Below are 18,003 nucleotides of genomic sequence, written 5' to 3'. Positions count from 1 at the left end.
AACATGTGAATAAAATTTCCAAGTAAATAACCCCGAGGAGAGGCCTCCTTCTCAGGCACAGGTCCTGGGGAGCCGGCGGCCAGCCCCCCTACCCGAGGCAGGGGCTTCCTGTCCCCCACCGCAGACCTCAGCCCTACAGCTCAGGGAGATCCTGAGCAAGGGGGACCGCCCTGCTGGAGTCCAGGCCTGTGGGAGTGGAAGCCCTCTGCTTGTCCTACTCTTGGGGCTCCCATGTCCCATACCTTGGGGCTTGTCCCCAGCTGCTGCCTCCTTCCACAGCCCACCGCTCCCCCAAGGAGGCCCTAGAATTCCGTGGGAGACAGCCTTTAGAGTCCCCGACTTGGGCCCACCTGGAGGCAAGCCGGTCATCATCTGGTCCCACTCCCCGCCCCCATCCCGGATGCAGTCCCAGGGTCCTAGGAAGAGCAGCATCACCACACTGGAGACCAGGCCTGGTTTGCATAGTCTGCACGTTTAATCACTTTAAAACCTCTAACATTATCTCGTGTCCATTAAATAGAACCAACAATGCTGGGCCTGTTTAAATTACAAGAAAAAAAAAAAAAATCACTGGGCACCAACCCAGTATCTTACAAAATCAGCCAGGCTGGCCACAAGGGTGGGGGGATGGGAGAGGAGGGGACACCCCTGGGCAGGTGGCTGGGTGCCAGGAAGGGGTAGGGGAGAGAGAAAGAAAAGAGGGCTCCCGGATGGGAGGGGACTGATTGTCCTCATGGGAGGGGTGCGAAAGGCACGTCAGAAGAGGGGGACTTAAGGGGGCAGAACAGGTCAGTGCTTTCTCCACAAGGGCACAGTGTTGGAGGGGGCTCAGTGCCACTGCCTGCCCACCCCTGGCACTTGGAGAACCAGTGACCCATGAGCCCTTGGCACGACAAGCCCCTGAGACACAGATGACAGCCTGCCCCTCCCCCACAATCCCCTTTCCTAGGCCCACCTGGCTTGCCTGCCTGCCTCTCTGGGACTTGGGGCTCAACTCCTCCTCACTCCTCAGCAACATGCGGCAGCCCCCCACACCTCAGGGCCAGGGTAGCCGGGGGGACAGCAGAGTGGACAGTGGGTGTGGGAAGGTGGGTGGTCCAGCTGCTACCCCCATTAAAAATACAAAAAAAAAAAAAAAATCAGCATCTAAAGTGAAATCATCACAAAGTGAAAATATATCCTCAAACAGCCCCTGAGATCCCCACAGGGGAAAGCAGCATCGGGTGGGAGGCGGGAGAGGCCGGCCGGGCCACCGTCCCTCCCCACCACCCACCCAGGGGCTCCGGGACTGTGAGTGCCAACAGCCCAGGCAGCCCCGGGCTCAGAAAACAGGGACTTGGGCCCTGGCAGGAGGGGAGGGGGCCCGAGAAGGTAGGGTGGTCAGGACACCAGCACGGGGCTCGGTCAGGCCGGCCGCACTTGGCGGGCAGCCAGCTGTGGTGGAGGTGGGCAAAGGGACACACAGGCGCGGGCGCGCCCTGGAAGCACCTGCCTTGCCTTGGTCCCTTCCTCTGATCACCACTTCCTCGAGAGGCTCACCAGACTCGGGGGACAGGGTTGGGGATACAAAAGCCCTTGGAGAGGTGGCCTCCTCCTTCGAATACCCCCTCGGCCAGCCTCCCTGCTGCCTGGATGGGGACCATTATTGCTTTAGAGGAACAGGGAAGGGACAGGGCTGCAGCTCGGTCAGGAATCCCAAAAGAGACGGGCTGACCCTCTGCACTCCGCAGGGGATTCCGGCTGGGGCCTGGACCTTGGAAAGCTGTCCTAACGGTTCCACTCCTTTCTCCACGCAGAAGGGCTGCTAGAGGTGGGGTGAGGCCCTGCCCTGCTCCCCAGCTGGTCCTGGGGCCCCACCTCAGGCAGCCAGAGGGGCCCAAAGGTAGGGTGAGAAGCAGTCTCTGCCCCTTTGCCTCCCAGCTGGGGTCCAAACCCAGTCCCAAGATAAAAAAATACTTTGGTGAATTAAAAAGTGCCCAAGGAGGGGATGGGCTGGAAGGGGCAGGCAGTAGGCGCTCATCAAAGGGCGCTCTGGTCTTTGATAAAGGCGGTCCTCTCGCCCCGGCCCTCGTCCTCTTCTGAGTCCGACGGGCACTCTTCCTGCCAGGCTTCGGGGGGCAGCCCCTTGTAGGAGATGAGGCCGCGGTCCATGGTGTACACCTTCACGCCCCGGAAGCTGAAGCCAGAGCGCAGCTGCAGGACCAGGAAGACGGTGACGAAGACCAGCACGATGAAGGCGCAGCTGAGGCCGGCCACCACCTCGGGCAGGTGTGAGGGCAGCAGCCCTGCCCGTGGCCGGGGCTCCGCCTCCACCTCTGCGGGCAGCCTCTGGGGCGGCGGCCGCTGCTGGGGCGACTCGCGGCTGCTCTGGCTCTGTCGGGAGCACGTCTGCTCCACGGGGTCCAGCGAGGCATGGCTGGGGCAGCTGAGGCAGTCTGTGGGGGTCAGCCCCTGGCAGGTGGCACACGAGCTGTGGCAGGGGGTACAGACACTGGCCCGGATGGTCTCCACGTCGTTCTCGGTGCTATAGTGCGTATCGAGGACCTGGGGTGTGAAGCCTGGTGGGCAGTGCTGGACACAGGTCTTCTGGTGCAGGGAGAAGCCTTCTTCGCACACTGCCGGCAGGGGAGGGGACGTGGGTGTCAGCTACGCAGGCAAGGCGGCCCCGAGCAGCCTCCAGCCCCAGAACTGCAGTCATCCCAAGCTCTCTTCAAACCCCTTTTCCTCCTAGCACTGGGCTGCAAGACGGGTCCCCTCTGTGCCCACCCCCTCGAACCTCAGGCCCCGAAACCCCGAAACAGCCGCCACTACTGACCCACGCAGGCCTGGCTGGTCGTGAGGGTCTTGCAGCCACTGCTCTCGGGAGGCGTGTGCGGTCCCTCGGGGGCCGTGCCATACAGCACGAGGGTGAACTTGGTCAGCGTCCCTATTCCAGGGTGGGGGAGGAGGCAAGAGTTAGGGAGCACTGCACCACTCCTGGAAATCCCAGGGCCCACCAGCTCCCTTCTTTGTCCCCCCGCAGTCCTCAAACATCCCCAGTACCATAGTTGTTGGCTTCGCTGGTGTTTTCAATCTCCAGGACCCACTCGCCAGAGGGGTCCTCATCCCAGGAGTGGGTTGTCATGAAGGCCCAGTCGTTAAACCCATCTGCAGAGTAGTCATGTGGCCTGGGGGAGAAGGGTGCCCATGGCTGTTGGAGGCCTCTGGGAGACCCCAGCCAGGGGACACCAAGGCCACAACACGTGGACCATACACCCTCCCCCAGTGCAGCACCAACCCCACTGGGCTGAAAATGCCTGTAGCTGTTGTTTCCCAGTAGGCCAGGATGTTCTCAACCAGAAGATTCTGGAAACGTGCAAAGTTTGGACACGGGAAGGCACACTAGTGGCACATAACAAGGAGAAGCCAGGGATTCCTTTGACGTGGGACAGTCCCTAGGACCAACCGTCCCTCCTGAAGTACCCAGAGCGCCGCCACCAAGAAGAACGTGGCGGCCACTAAGACTCTGGGACAAGTCCAGGAGGGATGCGTGCGAGTGTGAGGGGCAGGGCAAGCTGGGCAGGGGAGAGGGCAGGCACCTGGCGGCCAGCAGGGTGGAGCGGGTGCCCATGGGGCTGACCAGGTGGATGGCCAGGTCGCCACGGCGATTGTAGGACAAGGTAAGGCGGGCCTGCGCGTGCTCCAGCCGTGTGATGTGGCTGGGCTCCCCCAGGCAGGCGGTCACCATCTTGCGCACCTCCAGCCGCTTCCCGATGTCCCTGTGCGGACAGCAAGGATGGTGTGTGCCACCCAGCAAGCCTCAGGCCCCAGACACCCCTCCCAGCCCAGGGCCGGGCCTCACTTGGGCTCAGTGAGGATGTCGATGATGCATTTCCTCTGCGGGGGCACCGTCGTCCAGTTCTGGGCCAGGGTCACCATAGCACCTGCATCCAACAGCCCGTAGCCATACGAGTGGCTCACTGCGGGGCAGAGAAGGCGGGGTCAGCTGGGAGGCAGCGGCCCCCATGCCCAGCCTGCGCGCTGGGCCACCCTGTCCTCACCTTTCCGGCCCACACCGTTGGTGGCCCAGTCGTTAGCATTGAGGTGGGCGGGCTTCGAGGTCTGTACCACCAGGTGCTGCATGTCCCGCCAGGTGAGGTTCTTACTGCAAAGGGGGCAGGGAGAGGCGGGGCTCAGTCTCTCCAGAGAGAGGCCGGAGGCCAAGGGCTGTCCTGCAGGGGGCGCTGGTGGGGACGAGGTCGCTGCCCAGGCGGACTTACTTGGCTTCCAGGGTGAGAGCGATGATGCCGGCTGCCAAGGGGGCAGAGGCCGAGGTGCCAGTGTGAGACTCCGTACACTTCTGCCGCAAGTCTGTGGTCACCTACCAGGAGAACGGGTGGAGGGGCTAGAGAGGCCACCAGCCTGCCCCCTGCTCTGCCCACAGGCCCAGAGCACCCACGGAGGGCCGGGGAGCCAGGGCCAGGATACCTGGGGCCCAGCCGCTGCCTTGCTCACTTGCCGTGAACAGGCCAACACCTGGCCCTCCCCAGCTCTCCGTTTCCCAAGGCGCGAGGGGCTGAGCTCCAGGCTGGAGGCCACTCGAAGCCACGCACATCCTTAGAGTCTCCACTTCTCGGGGGCTTCAGAGAGCCCCATGGCCGGGGCATCCCCAGCCTCAGGGAGCCCCGGCTCCCGTTCCACCATCCCCTGGGCAGAGCCGGCAGGCAGCCCCCCCCCCGCCCCCAGGGCGGGACTCACGATCTGCTTCTCGTTCTGGTTGCCGCTGCTGTATGTGGTGGCCAGCGTGGACGAGCAGGCCTCGCTGTACCAGGGCACGTTGCCGAGCTGCGTGGCGCTGCTGATGGACAGCGTGTAGATGCTGTTGGTGTAGCCGTCACAGTTGCAGCTGTCGTGCTCCCGGCCCCCGTTCCCCGAGGCCCACACGAAGATGGAGCCCAGCCCCCCGCGGCCCTGTGGACAGAGTGGGCCGGGGTCACTCGCAGACGGGGCCCGGGGGAGGCCTGGCGGGAGGGCACTGCCGGGCACTGGGCCCATTGTTCGCGCAGGTCACCTACTCCGCACCCCGTGAGACCCCTGCTGGGTTGGGCGCTTGGGCAAGTCTGTCTGTCTGTCTATCTGGAACCACAGACCTGGGCTGCTGCCAAAGTGCCCAGACCCGGGACTGCAGGAGCTGGAAGGATGGGGGGGTTTTCCCCTTGTGTTTCTCTGTTGCTATCTGTCTAGTGCATTGACGTTTTAATAAATGAGCCTCGTATAAAATTAAAGTGTAACACAAGCATCCACAAACAGGAAGAGGAGAACGGGGGAAGCGAGCTAGGGAGCGGACAGCGCCCGGCCTGGCCTGAGGAGGCTGCGCGGGGACCCCCACCGCACCTGGCTAACCCCCCGGAAGAAGGCCTCCTCGGCGAGGCGGGCAGGCCCATCCACGGTCTTGCCGTCGTCCTCGGGGCCCCAGCTAGCGCTGTAGATGTGGATGTGGTTGGGGTTCAGGCCCAGCGAGCGGGCCTCCACCGCGTCCGTCACCTCGCCGTCCAGCATGCGCACCCCTGGCCGCGGAGGGGGGTGAGGAGAGGGATGCTGCATGGGTCTAGCCACCGGGGCACCCCCCAAAGCACACCCAGCCCTGCACCCCGAGGACACACAGGGGAAGGCAGAGGCTGGAGCTGGGAAACCCAGGCCAAGAGCCCAAAGAGAGAAAGCGAACACACCCTGCCTTCAACCACACAGCCTGGCCTGGAACCAGCCTCTGCACTCCCTGGGACACGCAGGGGCCAAGGGCGGCCCTGCAAGGACTCAAAGCCGGCGGCGGCAGGGATTCAGGGAGGCTTCTGCTAAGAGGCCCTCACCCTGGCCTGCAGCACGGGCGGCTCAGCTCTGCGTGGTCCGGGAGCCTCTAAGGAACTGCCCCATGGTGGGAATAGGAACGGCACTGGCCAGATGGGACAAAATCCCCCGCAGGGCCCTCGCCAGGACAGGGTGGTCACGGCCCACACCCACCTCCAATGCGGGCATTGTAGGCCACGCCTACGCCACAGACACCGTTGTTGGCCACGGCAGCCACCTCGCCGGCGCACCGTGTGCCATGCCTGCCGGGGACAAGAGCACAGCGTTAGCAGGCGACAGAGTGTGGTGGGGCAGCCTGAGGGACGGGACGGGTCAGCACAGCCCTCCAGCTGCGACCTCTGTGCCCTCCCACGCTCTCCGCTCCACGGCCACCCCTGCTCGAACCAGAACTGGAGCACGACCACAGAGATGTCAGCCTACGGGGGAGCGGGTCTTAACCCGGGCTCGACCCCGCTTTTGCAGTGGAAGGGAGGAGACCCCAGGCGGGGGCCAAGGGGCCTGCCATAGCTCACCTGTTGTCATTCATCTGTGTGTACCGAGGCTGGGGGTCAGGATCCTGGTCATTGACATCGAAGCTGGCCCCAGGATCCTGGAGAGGACATGGCCATCGTCAGGAACAGTCTGACCACACTGACAGAACAGGACTGCCCCAGGACACCCCTCACCGGGATCACTGCCTCCCTCCCCCACCTCCTCACATAATTGCCTGCCAAGTCTGGGTGGTTCTTCTCGATGCCATCGTCCAGAATGGAGACCACAATGCCGTGACCCGTGTAGCCCTGAGCCCAGGCCTCCTTCACGTTCAGGTCCCGCTGGGTGACGCCAGACTGCTGAGAAACCCGCCCCATCACCCCAGCACTTACAAGACGTGGTCGGCTGTGTGAGGTCAGGGGTACCCTGGAGAATCCCGTCACCACCCCCGAAACCTCCTTCTCCGCCCGCCCCTGCTGCCTGCGCTCCGTGGGAGGGTCGAGAACTCGGGAAGCGCGCCTCCCCCCACCCCCCAGGCCAGCAGGAAGGGGCAGCGAGAGAATGCTCGGCAGGGAGAACGAAGAAGGATGACAGGACGCCTCCATGTCAGCCTCGCCTTCCCCTGGGAGCCCTCAGTGGCCAGACAGGTGCCGCGGGGGAGGAGGACCCACGACCCGAGGAGGCCGCGTACCAGGTACCACTGCTGGGGAAATTTGGGGTCCGTGGGCTCCTGGTACACATCCCGTTTGGTCCTTGGCTTGGCCACCTGCTGCTCCAGCCACTGCACCTGTGAGGGGGTGAGGGCGAGCAGGTTGAGGGTGGGGGCGGCGGGGCGGGGGGCAGGGGGGCGGTGGTTGCTCAAGAGGCTCCAGAGAGCGGGAAGGGAAGGGTGGCAGCCAGAGGGGCTGGGGGTGCGCTCACTTGAGGCTCCCTCTGCAGCCGGCTGTGCCGCGGGTGGTGAGGCGACAGGGACCGCTTTGTCACCGCTCGATGCCAGAAGTGGTAATAGTCGCCGAAGATCTGCGACAGAGCAGGGAGGCTGAGCCGGGCTTTCCATCTGTCAGTCCCCGGGGAGGCAGCGGACGGGGGTGGACGACCGGCTGCAAGGGGAGGCTCACGACGCCAGGGGGTGGTGGGGCAGCTGCTCCCGGCCTGGGACCGGTCAGGGGGTGCAGGGGACAGAGAGGGACCCGCCCTCCCTGGCACAGTCTGGTCTCCCCAACAACCCACGTTGGAAGCCAGAGGGCAGGACGAGCCCCTGCTCCCATCCCCACCCCCCCACACCCCCCCCGGCCCAGAATGTGCCCCCACCCGGACGGTCCTGACCAGGTAAGCCCACAGTCCCCGGCCTGGGGCCCGAACCCCTGCCCTCACCGGCCCCACCCCCAGCAAGGTCGCCAAGGCCAGAGGTGGTCCGCCCTGGCCCGCGCACCTACCTGGCCCAAGTTGAGGAAGCCGTGCTTGCGCGCCAGGCGGTCAGCCACAGCGGGGCCTCCGGGAATGTGCACGGCCCAGGTGTTGGTGTAGACCTTCTGGGTGCGCGCGTCGGCGGCCAGCAGGACCAAGGCTCCTGCCGCTGCTAACACCCATAGCAACCAGGGCCTCAGCTCCATGGGGGGCACAGGTGGCCGGGACCCCGGAGCCCCCGTCTCCTTGGCCTGGTCACAGGGCCTCGGCTCCCGCGTGCCTGCTCACTGCCTGTGGCCCGGGGCTGACTGGCGGGGGCATGGGGCCGAGCGGGGCAGGGCTGCCAGCTCTGAGGGGAACAAGGGAGGAAGAGGGGGACATGGTCAATGGTCAGTCCCTCCCCAGCCATGGGCTAAAGCTGCCTTCCCAGCCCCAGGGCTCACTCTAGGCCTAAAAAGGCCTCCTGGGGAGACGGATGAGAATCCAGCCCCCCCAAGGTCAGCCAGCCAGCCGGATGGACCCCCCCAAACACACACACACACACACACACACACACACACACACACACACACGGCTCCTAAGCCTCTCTCCACATAAGAATACGGAAGTGGGATGAAGTATCAGGCTTGAGTCATCCAAAATCAGAAACAACAACAGAATAAATGTTCAGCACAATCGAAGTAAAAAAGAGATGGGCTCTAAAGCGGTATGTACACATGACCCATTTTGTTTTTAAGGAACTATTTATACATGTATATTTATATATAACCACAAAACAAAATCTGGAAGGACACATGCTGAAACGTTAACCAACGATTCTCTCAAGATGGTGACGATTACAAATAACTGTTATTTTCTTCTTTGTGTCCTTGTGTGGTTTCCAAATTACCCAGGTATATTTGACAAAATGTCTTTTCAAAGTTTTTTAATGGGTGGTGTCTACCCAGCTGGCCGGGGGTTCCTGGCTCAGCAAAGCAGACACAGCCACAGGGAGTTACCTGCAAAGACCCACAGCCCCATGGGAAGAAACGGGGGGGGGGACCCTGGGAGGGGCAGGGCTTGGGGGGCTGAGCCCAGGGGATCCCACCGGCTTCACCTTCCTCTAGGGGCAGACCCCAGGCCGGTGGCCGTCATCAAAGTAGGGCCCAGACTCTTTCCAGGCTGTTTCCTGGGGAACACTGGGGCCCCCCAGCACTGCCCTGCCCAGGCCTGGGTGCAGGGCCCCCGGCGGCCCCCTTGTACTCCACGCCCACCAGCCTTGCATCATCTGAGCCCAGGCAGCCAGAGCAAACATTGGCTGCGGAGCCAGGAGCGCCAAGGTGAGGCTCAATCAATAGTCTGCCTGTTGTTTCTCCTCCTTCAGCAAACAGGCCGCGGGACCTCTCTGCCTGGGGCCACATAACTGTCCCCACACAGGGCCCCTGATTAGCCAGAACCCAAGCCCCTGGGGTGGGGAGCAGCTCGGGGAGGCCCCAGTAGGGCCGCTGGAGGTATCCTGTCTCAGTGCCAAGCTCACTGAGCAGAAAGCCTGCCCACAGGGCCCCGGATGCCCCCACCACTCCCAGCCCCAAAGGAGGCTACTCCGCCAGGCGGCAAAAAGGAAGCTCCCCCGCTCGCCCCAGCCTGTGGGGCGCTGAACAGGCAGGCTCACCACTGGGAAACCTCACCCCTCCGGGGGCTCCCCTTGGCCATGACCAGCCTCACGGAGGGAGGGCCGCTCCTACAGTCCCACCCTGCAGGCTGGGAGGGACTCAACACAATTCCCAGGGTATTTTCAGTTTACACCAAAATAACCTGACAGCTGATGGCGGGAGGCATCCACAATACGGCTCCTCCTCGCCCTGTTACGGGGCAGAGTCCATGGGGCTCCAGGACAGGCCCGTGATGCCTTGGGCGTCCAACTTCCAGAAAGCTAGTCTTAGCAATGGCCGGGTGGCCAAAATAGGCCCTAGGCTGTGAAGAGACCTCAAGCCTCTCACTTAACAGTGGATGTGGGGCCCTTTGGGCAGAACCAGGTAGGAGCAAGACAAGGCCTCTTCTGGCCACTGCAATAGCTACCTCTCCGGTCCAGATGGCAAGTAAACCTCCCCCTGCCCCGGCCCCGGACCACAGTGCTGGGAGCCCTGCCGAAGCCCCCAAATCAAGACGGGCCCATGGAGGTCCAACCTGGGTTCCAGCACACTGTGAATGGAGCTGCAGCTGCTCGGCATTAAAGGTGATTAACCAACTATTTCATTACCCTGCAGCCCCCCAAAAGAAAGCAGGCTTCCGGCACAACCCAGCAGTCCCCGGAGAAAGGGCCTGCCTCCCTCCGCCCAGCATCTCCAGCCACGGGGCGCTGTGGATATGGCTCCCACACAGCCCCCAAGCCCCCAGACATCCCTACCTCAGCAACCTGGAGGGAGGGAAGATTTCTCACCCCCCTCCCTCCCCAAAGAGCAGGCGCTGAGAACAATGAATGAATGGGCTTCTCCCCACCCCCATCCCAGACTCTGACTCACCCTCAGAGTCCCAGTTCAGCTCAAACCTCCCCTCCCCAAACCACCAGGCTTGCTTTATAGCCTCCTGTGATGCCCCCTCACATGGGACTGGGCTCTGGGCTGTGGCCACAGAGAGAGCTGGGACTGCTCTTTCTGGCTGTGTTCCTGGGAAAAGCCATTTCTCCAGAGGTCCCGGGAACCTCTAACATAGACAGCCGCTCTGAAGCATTAAACTGAACCTACCCCCAGGTCCGGCTGCTGTTTCCCAGGCCCTGAGGGTCTGGTGTGGACTCGATTCAGTCTTTCTAGCAGACACACCAAGCCAGGTCCTGTCAGAGGCACTGAGAGGCGTCCCCGAAATTCTGATTTTCAGTCCCTGCTCAACTAATTTGCTGTGTGATCTCAAACAAGTTACTTCTTCTCTCTGGGCCTCAGTTTCCTTGGTGGTAAAAACTACTAGATCTGAGATTTTCCAACTTTTTTTTTTTTTAAGCCACATACTCCCTCCCCCCTTTTTTAAATCAAATCTTACATGAAAGCCCCACATAGGAAACAGTAAAATTTGGGCTGTTCCGGTTGAAACACGTCAAGGTTGGCTACTCTCCTGCGCTGTGTCCACACCTGGCCCGCAGCTGCCCAGCCCTCACCAGGCCACATCACCTGGGTTCCCCTCACACTTCCCAAGTCAAAAATAGGATTCCAACAGCCTCCAGGGCAGAGGGTCTGCACCTCCCTTCCCCACCCGCGGGGCACGCGGAGAGCAGGTACAGACCAGACAAGTGACTGCTGTCAGACCTGTCTGGCGAGCAGGCAGCCCCGCAGTCCAGCCACCCCACCGGGGCAGAAGGGGCCTGGGCCAGGCCTCGGCGGGAGGCAGCCCCAGCGCCTACCGGAGCCAGCCTCCCGGAGCCCGCGGGACCCGCACCTGCGTCTCCGTCGCCCAGGTGTGCGGGCGGGGGCGAGGCCGGGCGGGGAATAATCCCCTCCGCCCAGCGACCCGCCGTTCCTCCCCCTCCCGGGGGCGGCGGAGTGGGCGAGCCGGCGGCGGCCCCCGGCGGCCAGCGGGGAGGCGGGAGCACCCGGCGCCTCTGGAATTCTCTCCCCATCCCGCCCCCAGCGGGGGCCCCGCAGGCGCTTCCTGAGGTCAGAGGGCTCGCCCCGGCCCCAAGCGGAAAAGTACCGGCCACGGGGCCGGGGGCCGAGCCGGGCCCGGAGCGCTCAGGTGGGCTGCAGGGCGCCCTTCCTGCTCCCCGCGGCTCCACCCTCGGGCCGGCCCCGAGCCCGTTCCGAACGCCGGGACGGGCAGCCGGGGCCTGGGGGCCGGGGTCAGGCCGGCCGCGACCCTCCCCCGCCGGGGCGCCGGGACCGCGGAGCCCGCTCCCGGGGCACAGCGGCCCAGTCCGGCCGGCCCTCCCCGGGCCCGGCGCGCTGCCTCCCCGGGCCCCGCGCCCGCCTGCTTACCCGAGGGAGCCCGGGCGGGTAACTTTTCCAGGCGAGCGCCGCGGCGGCTCGGGCGCCCCTCGGCCGAGCGGAGAGCCCGGCGGCGGGGGGCCTGGGCTCGGCGCCGTCCCCGCGCCCAGCAGCAGCGTCACCGCGCGGAGGCGGGGAGGCGCGGCGGGCGGCCTCGGCCCGGCCCGCGACCAGGGGCAGGGCTCGGCCTGGGCTCCGGCTCCAGCGCGGGCGGGGGCAGCGGCCGGGCCCCGGCGGCGCTGCTTGTTTACTCCCGTCGCTGTCAGCGGCTGCGGCGGCCCGGGCTCCTCCTCCTCCGCCGCCGCGCCCCTCCCCCTCGCGGCGCCACCTCCGCGCTCCCGGCCCGCCGCCGCCGCCGGCCCGCCGCGCACGCCGCCCATGCGGCCCGCGCCCGGGCCGGCGTTCGGAGCCCGAGCCGCGCGGACCCAGAGCGCCGGGCCCGAGCCCAGGCTCCGAGCCCAGGCCCTGCGGCCTTCTGGGGCGCCCGCTTCCTCCGGCGCCCGGTAGAGGCAGGTAAAAAGTGAGGCCGGAGATCCCAAAGCCCTGGCGGCCGCCGGGCGCGTCCCCACACCCCCACCTCCCGGGCCCTACTGCCCGCGCCCCCGCCCCCGGCTCTGCGCGCCCCTTGCTCCGGGGGCAGGCGGCGGCGGAGACCCGAACTCGGAACCCTTGGCTCGGGCTGCCAAGGGCTTGAGGAGGTACTCCGAGCTCAGTGTCGGTTGGATTGCGGGGGAGCCGGCCCTCTCTTTCCCGAACCCCCACGACTGCCCCATTCCTGAGCCAGGAATTTGGGCATGACCCAGTTAAGTGTCCCGGGGTGACCGACCTGGGGTAGCTCCCCCTGAGGTCGGACCTCAGCGAGCGGGGCACACCTTCCCAAGGCCTACAGTTAGAGGAGTCACGACTGTTTGCATCTATATAGACAGGTGGGTAAGCTGAACCAGCAGCCCACGCCTTTTCCTTTTTTTTTTTTTTTTTTAAACACCAACCGCGGGCCAGGCACGGGGACTGTCACTTTAGGTTACCTCCTTCTTAAGTACATTATTTAATTCACATAATCCTTCCAAGCCGACATTATTAATCCCATTTTACAGATAAGGAAACTGAGGAGCACAAAGTTAAATAATTTGCCCAAGGCCCCCCACCTAGCAGGCCTCAGAGCTGGATGAGATCTGGGGCTTTGGCAGAACCCGATCCAAGCTACTTGCCGTATACCAACCGGCTCCTCTCCCTCCCTGGGTCCCTGCCCTAGAAAACGTCTGCGCTACTTGGCTGAGGCCACCACTGCCTGAGCTGAGAAAGAAAAGAGGGGAAATGTGGCCAAGAGCTCCCGGGCTCGGTTATTCCAAGGTCGTAGAGCAGTCTCTGCCCATCCTTTCTTGTGCCCTGGGAGACTACCTTGTGCACAGTCCTATCGTCGGCGTCCTTAAACGGAGGGGGGGGGGGGTGACAAAACCCGAACACCTCCCAGCGCTCACCAGGAGCCAGGAGCTATTCTCGGCTCTTTTCCACGTGTTAACTTTTATTTCTCCCTCCCCACAAACCCCGCCAGGTGGGTACAGTACATTCTCCTTTGGCACCTTTTATGTAGCACTGTCTACATTTTACAGAAGAGGAAACGGAGGCCCAGAGAGGTCAAGTAATATCCCTAAGGTCACTAGGTGGCGAGTCAGCTGGCAAGCCCGGGGTCAGACCCCCGTGGCCCTATTTCACACCCCGCCTGAGACAAGTTACTCCATTCTGAGAGCCTCCCCTGGCTCCTCAGTAAGGTGGAGATGGTCCTCACGGAATGCGACGAGGTACCCCTGGGACACCCCTTCAGATGCTGCAAAAACTGGAAACTCTGGTTAGAATGCGGGGTCCCGAAAGTCGGGCTGGGAGCTAAGTCTGGTTTGTTCCCGCTTGGGGTGGGAACTTCCCTCAAGAGAAGCTGAGACTCCTAGGGGCCACCCTGGGGTAGCCCCATTTGGGAGAACAATGCCTGTGCAGTCAGACTGAGGCAGGAAGTGAGTCATGGTTCTTCCTCAGTCTATGAGCAAGAGAACCCCATTGAGAGGAAATTGGGACAGGGCTAGCCCCACCTTAGGCTTGGAGTCCCCCACAGGTCCTCTGGCCTAGGCGTAAGGCCAGCGCAGAGAGAGAGCGAGCCTGGTGGCCTCCAGGTGCCCCACACCGGACGGAGGCTGGCCCCAGGGGTGCCACCGTGGGTCTCAGGAGGGGGAGGGGCTCGCCCTGTCTCAGATGGCTGCCACCTCGGAGGGGCCGGCCTCTCCCATCCCGCCTTTGGCAGGAAGTGCAATTCCTTCAGCTGTGTGGCTCAGAGGGGCATCCCTTGGGGGGAGGAGGGGGCAGAGGACGGAGTGAGTGAGCCCCTGTCCTTACTTTGCCCAGACCATCTCTACCTCTGTCCCTCTCCAACTGGGGAGTTTCACGTACAATCAGGTATTTTACAGCAGGCCTCTTGGCGCAAACGAATATGGAAGCCACTCTCCTTGAGACCAGACGCCTCCGTCTGGAGAGGAGAGAATCCCACCTTGCCGCAGCTGGTGACGGCTTCCTTTCTCGCCCCCAAACAAGGCCTGGGGGCACGTGTGGGTCTCTGGATCCCGCCCAAACATTTCTCTGAGGCCTTAACGCCTGAGGGAGCGAAGCTGCCCCTGAAGCCGGGTCCCCCCTGACTGAGGGCCTTCAGAGCCCAGGGCTCTCCGGAGCGGGTTATCAGTTTTACCAGTTTTACCAGCGGCGGGGAAGACGGTAGCAGCACGTGACAAGCCCCGAGCAGGAAGGCCTGGCAGGGGCGGGTAAGAGCAGGGCCTGACCGGTAAGGCCTGAGGGAGGAAGGGGCTGCAAAAGGGGGTTCCCACCTTCCCAGCAAGGCTCAGGGAGGAAGGCGGCAGCCAGCCAGGCCTCTCTTTACCTTCAAATTGGGGGGCAAGTCTCCTGAGGGCAATCACCGTCCCGTGGCTCGGTTCACCCGGGTGCTCCCATGTCCCCTGAGTGCTCCGGGGGGGGGTCCACTTCTCCCCAAATCTCCTCCCCGCTTTCGGGCACCTCAGAGCCCTGCACAGCAGCAACCACACCTGGTTTTAATCAAACCCGTTTGTGCCTGCACGGAAGGGCCCCTGACAAAATCTAACGGGTACTTTCTCTGAGAGGGTGGGATTTGGAGAGCTTTTTTAGTTTTCTTCCTTTTTGCTTACCTGCGTTTTCCAGACTGTCTACAGTAACTTTTCTAATCAAAGAATTAAACCTTGAAGTCATGCAAAATTGAATAAAGCACGCCCATACTTCACCAGCTAGCGCCTGAACACCCGGGGTCCATCCTGAGCGCCTCGCCGCCCGCCGGGGGCTACAGCCAGGCTCCTCCTATCTGGTCTCAGGGCAGGGCCTATCCAGTTCTGGCTAAACCACTTTGGGAAAACCTCCTTTATATGACAGGCAAACAGGGTGTCTGTGGGTGGGGGGAGGAGCCAGAAATGATTGGGTGCTGACATCTGGTCACGCTGGGACAGGATCGCAGCACGGCCAGCCCTCCTCATTTTCCCAGTTATTGGGGTGGGTCCGTGCTTACCTTTGCCTTACGGCTCTGCCACATCCCCAAGTCACTTACCGGTTTAATGGCTTCCCTCTGCCCACTTTGTGTCTTCTTCCTTGCCCTCAGTGCCCCGCCAGTGTTACCCATTGCTGGGCACGTGACAGGTGCTTTGGGTGCAGTCTCTCCTGCAAGACATTCATTGAGCACCTGCTGTATGCGGGAGCCCTGGTGCCTAAGCGCGGAGTCCCTTAGAGCTTGTCCTCAGGAAGCCAGCGCCGCCTCTGCTGGGGTTGGAAGGACCTGCTTGTGAGGATACCAGTGTCCCTGGAAATCTGCACCCTCCCACGGCCTCGCGGCTCCAACAAACCCCCGCCCTTCCTTCTCCCTCTTGATCCAGAAAAATAAGACAGTCCATTTTCATCTCTTTTTTGGAAAGATTTTATTTATTTGACGGAGAGAGAGAAAGCGAGCACAAGCTGGGAGAGCTGGAGAGGGGGAAGCAGGCTCCCCCGTGAGCAAGGAGCCCCAAGCAGGGCTCAATCCCAGGACCCTGGATCATGACCCGAGCCAAATGGCCGGCTTGTCACCAACTGAACCACCCAGGCGCCCCGAAAAAACAGTCCATGTTCATGACTTCTTGTTGAGTTTTCCAATCAGTTTGTCAGGATCCAGAACGAGGTTTCTCGGGCCACCAGATCATTCTTTTTTTTGTGGAGAGTGTCCTGTGTATTGTAGGATGTTTAGCACTATCGCTGGTCTCTAATCACTACGTCCCAGAAGCACCACCATCCGACCGTGACAACCATAAAAAAAAAAATCCCCCAGACATTGCCTAACGTCCCGTGGGGGGCGGGGGCCAGAGTCGCACCCAGCAGAGAGCCACTGGTCCAGAGTGTGGAAAGGGAATGGCGCAGGAGGCAGCAGGAATTGTCTGCAGGAACCATGCACCCAGACACCTGGCAGCGAGGGAAAAAACTGCCAAGCCCCGTGGCAAACAGTCCTCTGTGTCTCTACAGCATCTCCTCGGTAACACTCAGAATAACGCCGAATCCAGGTACGGAACAATCCCAGGGATCGCACTAAGGTCGGGGAGACAGCTTTGCCTTAAATGTGTATTTGGAAAGCAGGTTAGTAGCTGCTTGGGGAAGAGGAGCCAGGAGGGGCGAGAGGAAGCATTTGGGAGTGACAGACAGCCTTCGGGATCTCGATGGGGCGGAGGGTTTCACGGGTGTGCACGGACGTCAAAACGGATCAGGTGGAACCCTTTAAACCCGTGCGGTTCAGAGCGCGTCAATCATATCTCGATGGATCTGTTTTTAAAATGTACTTGTTTAGGGGCGCCTGGGTGGCTCAGCGGGTTAAAGCCTCTGCCTTCGGCTCAGGTCATGATCCCAGGGTCCTGGGATCGAGCCCCGCATCGGGCTCTCTGCTTGGCTGGGAGCCTGCTTCCTCCTCTCTCTCTGCCTGCCTCTCTGCCTACTTGCCTACTTGTAATCTCTATCTGTCAAATAAATAAATCTTTAAAAAAAAAAATGTACTTGTTTAAACTCATAGTGCTTGGAAGGTATTATTCGGAAAATTTACGAACATGCGCTAGCCTGTCTCTTGACTGTGACTGATACATGGGGTCCTTAAGATCAGGGTGGTACTTGAGAGGAAAACAGAAGAAGAGAAGACGATCGTGGGCCTCACGGCTGGCCTCAGAAAAGAGGGAAAGCCGGCGTGAAGCCAGGAGCGCCCGGCCCCGTCAGGGGAAGCGCTGGAGTTCTGCCCTTGTCCGCCGCTATCGAAGCAATGTGTCTGGGACCGCAGTATCAGGGGCTTGGGGAAACGAGACGACAAATGTGGTGCTGGCTGCCAGGAAGGAAATACACGATTCTGGACCCTACAGGCTCTTCCACTAACTTTAATCCCTAAAACAAACATCTCTGGGGAGAAAGTCAGTTAATACTGGAGGAGGGCAGGCGCTCTGGCTGGGTACACGGGGGAGCAGAGAACCCTCACGGGGCACCTGCCCATTAAAGGCACCAGCGCTAGTGCCTGGGGCGGGGGGTGCACTTGGCCGAGCAGGGTGCTGGAGAGGCCCAGGAGGGAGAGCCATTGCCAACAACGAGGGGCTTCGAGAGCTTTTCTGCTGGCGGAGACCTCCAGCCAAGGTTCTCGAGACCCGAGTGAGGCCGGGGAGCACGGAGAGAACTCGGGGTGAGGCTGAGGTACTGGGACCATGAAACCCTATTGGTGGAGGGTTGACTGTGCACCTCATGCATCTGTTCCTTGGACCCTGACTGAGCCCCTGGTGGGCGCAGGGCCTCCTCCAGTGCTCCCGTTGTGGTAAGGGAGGCAGATAGCAGGTGGTAAGCCAGGTTACAAGAGAAGTTCAGATCACCATTAAGTACAGCACAGATAATAAAGAGGGTCATGTAGTGCTTGGGGGAGGGTGACAGCTGCTGTCCCTAGGGTAGTCAGGGAAGGCTTCTTGGAGGAGGTGATGCTGGAGCTGAAGCTAAGAAGGAGGCAGTGATGTGGAGATCTGGAGAGAGGACGTTCCAGGCCAAGGAAACCGGGAGGTCCCAGGTCTGGGCCTGAGCTCGTGTGCTTGGAAGCGCACTTGGTGAGGTGCCCAAGTACTTCTTGGTGTGGTGGGAGTAGCCAGAGCAGAAGAGATAGCATGGGAGGGTGGTCAGAGTTAGGCCATGGAGCACCGTGGCAGGCCAGTCAGGGTGTTGAACTGAATTCTCAGAGCACTGGACAGTTTTTGGAAAATGTTACTAATTTGACTGTTTGCAAGGTTCTCTG

General features: G+C 62.0%; 2 protein-coding genes across 4 annotated transcripts; one reads left to right on the top strand and one right to left on the bottom strand.

Annotated features, from left to right (window-relative positions):
* Nucleotides 1-451: 451 nt before the first annotated feature.
* FURIN (furin, paired basic amino acid cleaving enzyme) lies at nucleotides 452-14,988 on the bottom strand. 3 transcript variants are annotated; one of them, XM_046010429.1, is made up of 16 exons: nucleotides 14,873-14,988; nucleotides 7,752-8,071; nucleotides 7,237-7,335; nucleotides 7,007-7,102; nucleotides 6,543-6,674; nucleotides 6,357-6,433; nucleotides 5,998-6,086; nucleotides 5,374-5,546; nucleotides 4,738-4,950; nucleotides 4,260-4,360; nucleotides 4,041-4,144; nucleotides 3,842-3,959; nucleotides 3,579-3,758; nucleotides 3,043-3,167; nucleotides 2,816-2,926; nucleotides 452-2,615 (listed from the first exon to the last, which is right to left on the bottom strand). In XM_046010429.1, exons 2-16 carry the CDS (start codon nucleotides 7,926-7,928, stop codon nucleotides 2,020-2,022), a joined length of 2,391 nt encoding a protein of 796 aa, XP_045866385.1. In that variant the 5' UTR covers nucleotides 7,929-8,071; nucleotides 14,873-14,988; the 3' UTR covers nucleotides 452-2,019. The 3 variants fall into 3 exon arrangements, with proteins under 3 accessions (XP_045866385.1, XP_045866384.1, XP_045866386.1); XM_046010428.1 differs by lacking the exon at nucleotides 14,873-14,988 and adding an exon at nucleotides 11,664-11,924; XM_046010430.1 differs by lacking the exon at nucleotides 14,873-14,988 and adding an exon at nucleotides 11,664-11,924 and having other exon boundaries at nucleotides 6,543-6,671.
* LOC123943171 (basic proline-rich protein-like) lies at nucleotides 8,102-12,179 on the top strand. The gene is made up of 4 exons (XM_046007109.1): nucleotides 8,102-8,111; nucleotides 8,979-9,041; nucleotides 9,139-9,212; nucleotides 11,013-12,179. Exons 1-4 carry the CDS (start codon nucleotides 8,102-8,104, stop codon nucleotides 12,177-12,179), a joined length of 1,314 nt encoding a protein of 437 aa, XP_045863065.1.
* Nucleotides 14,989-18,003: the final 3,015 nt, after the last annotated feature.

The sequence above is a fragment of the Meles meles genome, chromosome 6 (assembly GCF_922984935.1).
Source record: "Meles meles chromosome 6, mMelMel3.1 paternal haplotype, whole genome shotgun sequence".
NCBI classification, from domain to species: Eukaryota; Metazoa; Chordata; class Mammalia; order Carnivora; family Mustelidae; genus Meles; species Meles meles.
The sequence above is the reverse complement of the archived record's forward strand: the minus strand, read 5'-3'. Positions and strand labels throughout refer to the sequence as shown.